The 9,131-nt window shown below is 37.6% G+C and overlaps 1 protein-coding gene across 2 annotated transcripts in view; it reads right to left on the bottom strand.

Moving 5' to 3' along the window:
• Positions 1-3,026: 3,026 nt before the first annotated feature.
• Positions 3,027-9,131, bottom strand: part of LOC107042648 (cytochrome b561 domain-containing protein 2) — an 8,841-nt gene continuing 2,736 nt past the window's right edge. Inside the window, exons 1-3 of one of the 2 annotated variants that reach the window (XM_015263785.1) lie at positions 6,753-6,966; positions 5,309-5,535; positions 3,027-3,945 (exon numbers count right to left, since the gene is read on the bottom strand). In XM_015263785.1, the coding sequence (XP_015119271.1) occupies positions 3,415-3,945; positions 5,309-5,470 (693 nt within the window). In that variant the 5' untranslated portion in view covers positions 5,471-5,535; positions 6,753-6,966 and the 3' untranslated portion in view covers positions 3,027-3,414. Of the gene's footprint in view, positions 3,946-5,308; positions 5,536-6,752; positions 6,967-9,131 lie in introns of those variants that run through there. The other variant, XM_015263784.1, reaches the window with a different exon arrangement.

Raw genomic sequence — 9,131 nt, 5'->3', positions numbered from 1 at the left:
AGTACAAAATGAAGGCATTTTTCCATTGAATTATTTCATGCGCGATGAAAATAAAAATTCATCAAATGGTAGATATTAAACCTAGGGGCTTGAAAAAAAATCCAACTCCTGTGCATTAGAATGTATCTGACATGGAAAAAAACTCGATACCAAAAATTGGAAGGAAAAAATATGAAGAGCAGTAGAGCGAACAGTACAAAGTGCCCTAGGGGCTAATTATAGGTAGAAACGACAAGTTGAACTGAGGGGGAATTGCTCTTCTGTATACAGAAAACAGAAAAGTTACTGTAAACACTGGATAAATATACATCCAGTCGAACGGAATTGATTGTTTCCTGGTGGAGTATTTACAATAAAAAGTTCAGTAAACTACACGGCGGAAAGAGTTGGATAAAAATTCAGTGGGGAAGCGGTAAAACGGTAAAATAGACTGCGCTGAGATCAAATTTTGTTGTCTCCCTTAGATTCGGAGATATTTCTCGAAAATTCAGCTAAGGCTAAATCGATTTGAATCGTTTTACCGCTTCGCTACTGAATTATCTTGAAAATCGCGGCCAATTTTGCTATACGAAAGGTAATCGTGGAGCGAAATTTCCATGCAATAAAATCGCATTTTTCATAATTGCGGCGAAGAAAATTTTTCCACACTCATATTTGCCAGAAAATTTTTTTAGGAGGATGTTTTATGATTCGTTCGCTAAAAAAAACACATCTGCGGATGCAAGAATTACTGGGACGCACGAAAGTGAAATTTCACAATACCGCATTCGGTTGGAAAACATTCTCCTTCCAGGAAAAATTCCTGCATATGTGGATGATTACGAAATATTGAGCAATTATTTATGTTCACGGGATAATTTTTGATGGACTAAATGGTCAATTTTACAGTTTCAGCACGAATTACCCTCACGTCCAGGAAAGTAAAGTCTAAAAAAAGCCTCGAAATCAGTGGCGAAGCGGTAAAACAGTTTTCCGTACTGATCTTCATTTTTCCTCGTCCGGGGATTGGTATTGGCCCTTCCTCAAACTCGTAAAAGTAAAAATCACCACGGAAAAATATTTTTCACGACTAGTGCCATGAGTTTTTCCTCACCTTCGGCTCGGACTGGCCAACACGCGAGTAAAAAACCCCAGGGCACTCGCTCTTGAATCTACAAGCGAATTGAGAGCTATAAAAAAGCTTTCTACGAAAATTTCGCTTCGCAACTGAAATGGATTCCGCTCCACGTTTACTCGCCTCGTTTGGTAATTGTCTCCAATTTTTTCTCCCTGCAGTGAAAATTGAATAGCGTATTCTTCTCGGATGATATCAAAATTATAATCAAAACTAATTACCAATATTACACTAGTTTCGAATAACCAGACAAATTGAAATTGTACAATGACTTTATTTCTACGAACAAGAATTACTTGACAAACAAAACGTTATACAATCAAAAACACAATAATGAATACAAAATGAAAATAATACAAGAATAAAATTGAAGGAAACGGCCGACAAAAGGTGACACGTGAAAAAATAAAAAATATAAAAAAGAGCCTCTAGCTTACGACTCTAGAGATTAACGAAGAAATCGGGATAAATGTATAAATATATATTATAAATAAGTATGTACACGTTGTTGCATAATGTTAAGTTGCGAGGGGTATACAACAATTGCCGGATCATAGTGAATAACAAAAACGGATAATAATCGCGAAGACATTAATTGAGAAGCTGGAATATGACGGAGAATTTACACTGAAAAAAAAAATAATCTAAAAAATGCTCGGTTGATTATTATAAATGTACAGTGTACGAGGAAGCTAGAAAACACACACAAAGATGAGAGTGAGAACAGATATACATACATTACATGTATATGATGCGTGTATTATTACAATAAAGTGTTGATATATGGTTGAAAATATTGCGCAATATTTATTCAATTGCATAATGTAGCATTGAAATCTCGTTGAATATTGGAAGAAGTAAAAGTTTAAGATATGTCGTTTGGCCATTCGCAGCGTTGTCTTTGGAATTCAACAGGGACAAAGTCATCTGCGATGAAATCACTGATGCACGAGCATTGCAACCGCCTTTAGCATATTCATTACAATTTCACATTAGCATAACTATGCGGGGGAATACAACTTAACGACTCGAGTTGACGGGTTTTTTAATGCTCCATATACTCCTGTAACTGAGTGTTGATAATTTTTAATCGTTGAAATTTCGCCTTTCGAGCGTAAAGATTCATTATTTTCTCTTCACAACTGGGGATATAAATTCCGCGGAAGAACACGTGTTTCGAGAGCCGTTGGATGAACAGAGTCTCATTATTCCCGTGATTCCTTATCGGTCTTCACATCGTTGAGGCCCTCGGGCATGTGAGTACCCAGGGGCTCGTCAAATAGGTGTGTACACACGAGTCGTTACGCTCCATACGCATCGTCAGGGTCACATGAGGCCAATTGAGAATTCGTTTTTATCTGTTGGGTTTGGTGAGGAGAGTTGTTGATAGTCGGGGGATTCTTCTCAGGAGTGACGAAGATGCACTCAAAAAAGGGACGGTTCAAGCAGTTGCGGGCTTGGTATTACGGGATATTCCACTTAGTTCGAGTAGAAAAAGACGGCTTGACTCAGCCCGATGAATCTACTTGTTTTAGGCAGTAGGTGAGGACTTCATTCAAGTTAAATAATGCTTCATTTAAGGATATCCAAGCACTTTGGTTATTTTTCCTCCAGTGAAATGCTTTTTTTTCTACTTTTGCAGTCGAACATTAGAGCTTTCATTTCCGGATATTTTACAATGATATTGAACCGTTATAAAATATAAAATACTTTAACAATCGGAAAAAATAGAGAGTTTACTTTAGGAGGAAGATTGATGAAATAATTTTGAAATTGCAATTTTTGAAAATTACAAGCATTTTCTATAAATCATTCATAAACAATCAATTTTCCACCATAAAAATCAGTTGTTCGGGATCGCAACAAATTTATTCATATTCCGAATTTCCCCAGAAATCGATTTCATGCATAAAAAAATGAGGCTTCCGAAAGTTTAAACAATTTCAACTATTTATTTATAAAAGTTATTTTCTTCAAATTTGTCTCATGCAATTTAACTGACAAATTTGTAAAAGACAATTGAATATCCTTAAGATGACAAATACTTGCCCCAAGTCGAATTGCCTCGCGAAATCTACTTGAATTAAGTAAAAACCATCAGATTCATTCACGCCGAAGAATCCACCTGTTCCGGTATTACGTACCGACTTAATTCAAATCGGAAAATCAAGTCACTGGCATTTTGAACATTTTTGAGTGAGACTCCATCACAAATCGTCCACATCAGCGTGAAATAACTCGATACTCGACATGATCTCATGACTTTTTTTTCGATGAATGATATCCCTCGGCTATTGCGGTCATGTGCTCTGATTGTGGGTCTGTGGTGGCTGCAAGATGACCTTAGTCCTGGCAATGGCAGCGATAATCGGCTTGAAGAGGACAAGAACAACAGCGATAACCAGCGCAGCACAGATGAGCGCGTTTCCCGTGTCGCCGAGGAGATGCGGCATCTTGTACACTCCGTTTATTATGGTAGCTATGAAGAGTATCGTCATGGCTATTCCCCCGAATGCGTGACCAACTTTTATGAGAATTGGTCGGACTCGCGGGTACAACCAGCGCGTATTATTCGCTAGAATTCCGAAGCATGCTACCACCGAGGCTATCACGATTGAGCTCAAGCCCAATTGTCCATGGGTCGTTGCGAAGTGAGGCTTATCGTGGCGATTTTTATTTATTACTATGATGATCAGACCTATGAACATGAGAGTCAGGCCGACAGTGTTCATGATCCAGTGGGCTGTTACGCGATTCACTCGGGAGAGACGATGACTCAGGTTCGCCTCTCCAGATATACTGAAGACGCCTTCGATGATGAGAAGCCCCACCTAAGAACAATTGCTCGTTAAATCATTGCTCGCTTTTGCTGGAGGTTTTTTCCACGGATTCACAATACGAGAGGCCATCCTAGCGCATTCGATAGGGATTCTCATGGCTTTTTGTGAATTGAAATATTTGAGATTGGAGAATGTAACGGAAAGAATTCATTCATTGAAGACTATTCATTGAAAATTGACTAATAGTCTAAATCGACTTACACTGTTAGAAAAACATGAATAGTTGACTACTAATTTTCAGGACAGCGACACTGAATGCAATTTAGGGGAATGAATTTTCTGGAATTTTAAGCGGGATAAAGACGACAATTCCTTAATTTATTTGAATTACCAATCTAGTATGAATATTTAGTACCAAATTACATTGAATTTTCAGTGAAATCTGAAATCTCATGATTTTTTCCCCGAAATCGCGTTCAGTGTCGCTGTCCTGAAAATTCAAGAATATATTTACCGGAATTTTCTGGTTTTCTATTCATTTTCAGGGAACAATGGGCCTGAAATTGACAGTTCTCTGTGATTTTTCCACGAAATTCTGAAGTTTCAATGACGAAATTCCTTGAAATTTCAGTGGTGATTAAATTTGATAAAAATGTCCAAAAAGTGAGACGAAATTTTTTAACAGCTTGGCTACTGAACTGTTCATCAATTGACGAAGGTTTCACCAATTTTTTTCATCTCGAAGCTTTCACTTGAGACTCGCGCATTCTACTCACAATTGCTACTAGAGATTTTTCTATCGAATTTATCTCTTCGGAGAAAGCATAAAAGCTGCGGAATTTGAATACAATTTCCGCCGAATTCCCCAGCGCAAGCGCCAGAATTTTCTCTCACACGACTCAAAAATTTACGTCACGGTATCGTAATTGTTTACAGGAGATTCAGGTAAAAATTATGGAACGCTCTAGAAAAATTCCGTAATTTTGGGTAAAAATTACGTGACAGTTCCATAAAATTTCCTACAAACACATTGCGCTCCGGAATTACGAAAAATACACGGAGAGAAATTAAAAAAAAAAATTTTAGTGCTAGCACGGGAAAAGAGGCGCAAAGTGACGTCCAGGAAAAAATTTCAGTGCCGGCACTATAAATTTTATTGGTGAAAACGTGAATTTTCCCCCGTATTTTTGTGAAAATTTCACAGAAATCCCCAGAAATTTTGCCAAAAATACCAAGAAACTTTACTTTAACAGCACTAGAATTGTTCACAGCCGATGGATTGTAATTTTCTCCAGTATTCGTACTAGAATTTTTCTAGAAAATTTCTCGTCGTGTATACGTAATTCTTATTGAATATTTCTCTCCGTGCAGATACATTTCACACGTGTGTACGACAGATTACTCTAATACTCACGCCAACAGACATGCATATTGGGTGCCACGAGAAGAACTGGTAATTAATACTGAATATGGAAATGATGTAGAGAACAGGCGCAAGTAGAAGAAGATGGACCAGAATTGAGACGATGAGATTAAGGGTATTGGGGAAGCCCTTGCCTTCCGTTTCAGGCTTCATCTCAATTACCCGATGTCTCAACTGAATAATTGAATTCTCTCTATTGCTGTGTGTCAGTAACCCACCTGTGAAAAGAGACAATGACAAATTCAATCCACAGACAATGGAGTTACGTCGGCTGAACAAGCTGAGAAACAAGATTCCCAGGATTTTTTCCGTGTCTCATTCAATGTTTTCATTTTTATTCTGGCTTTTGCGTAATGAATAAACGACAGAGAGCGTCTCCTCGGGTGTGATTCATGCGGTGGCGTTTTCTTTCAACGATTCATAAGTCAATGGTATAATGACTAGTGAACGAGGGGGGGGGGGGAGAGGATATAATTGCTGCAAGTGGATCTTGCAATTGGCATTCCTCACTTGATACGTTCGCCACGCGTTCCACACCATTCGACCTCATTGATACGTTAATCAGGCACGTTGGCATCCGAAAATTTATGGCCTTCCTCCACCCATCATTGCACTTGTCGCTCTCATGACTGATAAAGTTTTATTGCAATTGAGAGTGTGAAAGTCGGGGTGAATGTGTTTAATAACGCGAGTGGGAACTGGACAAGTGAAATTACAGTCTTGACACTTTTTCTTTATTATGAGTATTTTTTAAGATGCTTCCGTGAATGATTTACAATTCAGTAGCGAAGTGGTAACAGGAGATGAGTCAATTTTTACTATTGACCAGTTTTCAATGAATATCTCGGAATCTAAGGGAGATAGCAAAATGTTTGTTATGACCTTTCTTGTGGAGCCGATTGAGGGCTACAACAAATGTAATTACGGAAATTTCGCTATCTCCCTTAGATTTGGAAATATTTCTCAGAAACTCTGGGAACTGGGAGATGAGTCGACTTATCTCCGTTGACCACTTCACTATTGAATTAAGCAAGGGAAAACTCAAGTAGGAGAAAATTCGGTATTTAGTTTCACCGATCATAGGTGATGAATTCTTGAAAATTAGTGACATGACCCGGAAAATAACAACTTTTTCCTCAGTATTGAGTAGTAACACGTGATGCGTGTGGTAGACGATAAAATGACGGGTCATTTTTTCCACCTACAGAATTCTAATTATTCTAATCGTTCAGTACAGAAATCTCTGGCATTGCCCAAGTCAAACTACAGTTTTGCTATTTTTTTTTAAATAATGAATATTTTTTAAAGTGCTTTTGCAAATGATTCGCAGTGAATTTATGGAAACACTGGAGTTTTCACTGAAAATTTGAACAATTGAAGTATTGACGCCAACTAACAATCACATAAACTTCTAATTTTTATATTGATCACATACCTCTACCTCTCCAGCTATGACAAATCCATTAATAGAAAATATTTCAAAACAATCGGGATTTAGCACAAAACAGTTATTCCACAAAGCACTGAAAACCAATCGTTAAACACCAGACTCGGTTTCGACGACCTAAATTGGAGGCGGAAAGTGAGGATAAAAACGCCAAACGATGGAGATCTGTGTGCTCCAGGCGAGCGTTGAAGCAGCACGGAGACTGTTGTACTCGCTTCTGAAACAAACCCGAACCAGCCGACGATCCCCTCCCATTACAGAATATGTTTATATCGCCGGTCTTCCACCGCTCACTGCGGTGCGAAACAGTGCGGCCTTGGTACCGCTAATCGACTCACAATCTGTTGTAGTAAATACCGAAATAGTAATGAAAAAAAAAATTCAGACACGTGAAATGCAAAGTGAGTCGGTATAAAAAAATATGGTTTTGGTAATGTGTGCGTCACTCCGGAAGGGAAGCCTTGACCTTCGACATGTCGGGAGCCCGTGGGTTTCGGCAGTCGAGCTATGTATTATCAAATTGAATAATCGAATCGTCGGCTTTGTATTTTTGAAGAAAAAACGTGAAACAGGTTTCTTATTTTTGCTAAACAGTTGCGATAACAACAGATCTTTGGATGTCTTGGGCGATTTGGGTTTGAAAATTATCGGCGGTAAAATATTGTAATACCCTGGCCTTCGAAATTGTAGGATATTTCACGACAGTTTTTGCACAACAACAGAAGGAATCGATTTTCCAGATTAAGAATTATTACGTAATAATAGACCGATAAAATTTTTCGTCTCCAATTCTCAATTTCTGTCATTTATTGTATTCATTCTATCAAAAGAGGTCAGAAATCGAATTTGTGCGTATTCTTCCATCATTCGAAAAACATCGATTTTAAAATTTTCCGGAGACATTGGAAAATTAATTTTTTTTAATTTCTTCCTGTCCATTTTTTTGCATTTGGTAAATTTCTTCTCGCTGAAATACTGATATCCCTCTAATAATTGAAGAAAAGAAGTGATTCCAAGTTCCCACCGACGCAATAGAAGAGAAAAAATCCATTTTCTAGTCGATTATCCCTTTCTGATTCTTTTTTTCATTTCCCTTTGATAATAATAATTGGAATCCGACCACAGGAATGAGCAGTACCGATATCCTTTCACCATATGAAGGGAAAAATAGATATCAAAAATTATCAGGAATAGAGAGACATTTCTATTACCCGAATGAGATTTCGAATGACTTTTGTTTTCTGTTTGTTTTGATCACAAAAAAAACACTTTTCGTTGATCTTCAACATAATTCCTCTTCATTCAATATTGTAATTCGTGAATTACGGAAAAAAATCTATATAATAAGAATAAGAATGGATAAAATTGAATTAATCTGATTATGAAGACGGAAATGGAAAGAAAATAGTTCTTTAGTTCCACCTTTTCGACAGATTGCGCTATAGACTTTTTCAGTTTTTGAATTTTTCAGCTAAATTGCGCGAGAAAAATATGGGAAAATCCATACCTAATGACTATCATTCTAATTATTATTCTCGTAATGGTTATTTTTTTTACATTTTCTTCTCATAATAAAGAAATGAATAATGGAACCTGCTTACGACACGAAACGAAAATAACTGACAACTAAATTTTTTCAGGATTAGTCACTCCATATATGTTGCAGTGTTGCCGAAGATTGTCGTTCATCCAATAAAATAGCATTGATATTATTGGCTATAGATATATTAGCCACCAAGAAGGTTATATGTAAATAAAAGGAATTCCTCCACCGATTTCAATTGCGACTACGTCAACTGTTTCACTGGATTTAAGAATTCTTATCATGATTTGTGACACCCTAATAAAGTGAGTGTCGTAATATGTCTAAAAAAAGCTCGTCAATTACCATCACAATTACACTTGGCTGAGTCCGATGTGTAAATCGTCTCTGTAATTGCGATGTTTGTTTCGAAATGATTGCAGAGGCTGGAGCTATGGAATATCAGTGATCCCGGAGATTTAGCGAAAGATGAGTTTAACAAATTGCACGAGCACGAGGCGTGATGTATCCACGCTCACACGAGCGTTAGAGAGCACCGGAGTTCCCGGAAATCTGAGGCGTTTTTGTTGATTGTAAAATTAAAAAAGTTTCGAAGTTGATAAATTGCTTTCGTCACAATAAAGCCCCCGGAGAATTACGGAGTGATAGACGAAATAGGGAAAAGTTGGCTTGGGATTCCCGGAATTTCCTCTATTGACTATTGATAAATTTATTGGGCCGTGACTATTCGCACCATTGCGTGAATCACTCCCGTACATTCCATACACTCCACGCATGCGTGAAGTTTGTGTGTTTCACGCAGTCGAATTTTCATACTGCTGTGT

This window comes from Diachasma alloeum, unplaced genomic scaffold (assembly GCF_001412515.2).
Source record: "Diachasma alloeum isolate Michigan unplaced genomic scaffold, Dall2.0 Dall_scaffold_00494, whole genome shotgun sequence".
NCBI lineage: Eukaryota > Metazoa > Arthropoda > Insecta > Hymenoptera > Braconidae > Diachasma > Diachasma alloeum.
This window is presented reverse-complemented; position numbering and strand designations above follow the sequence as displayed.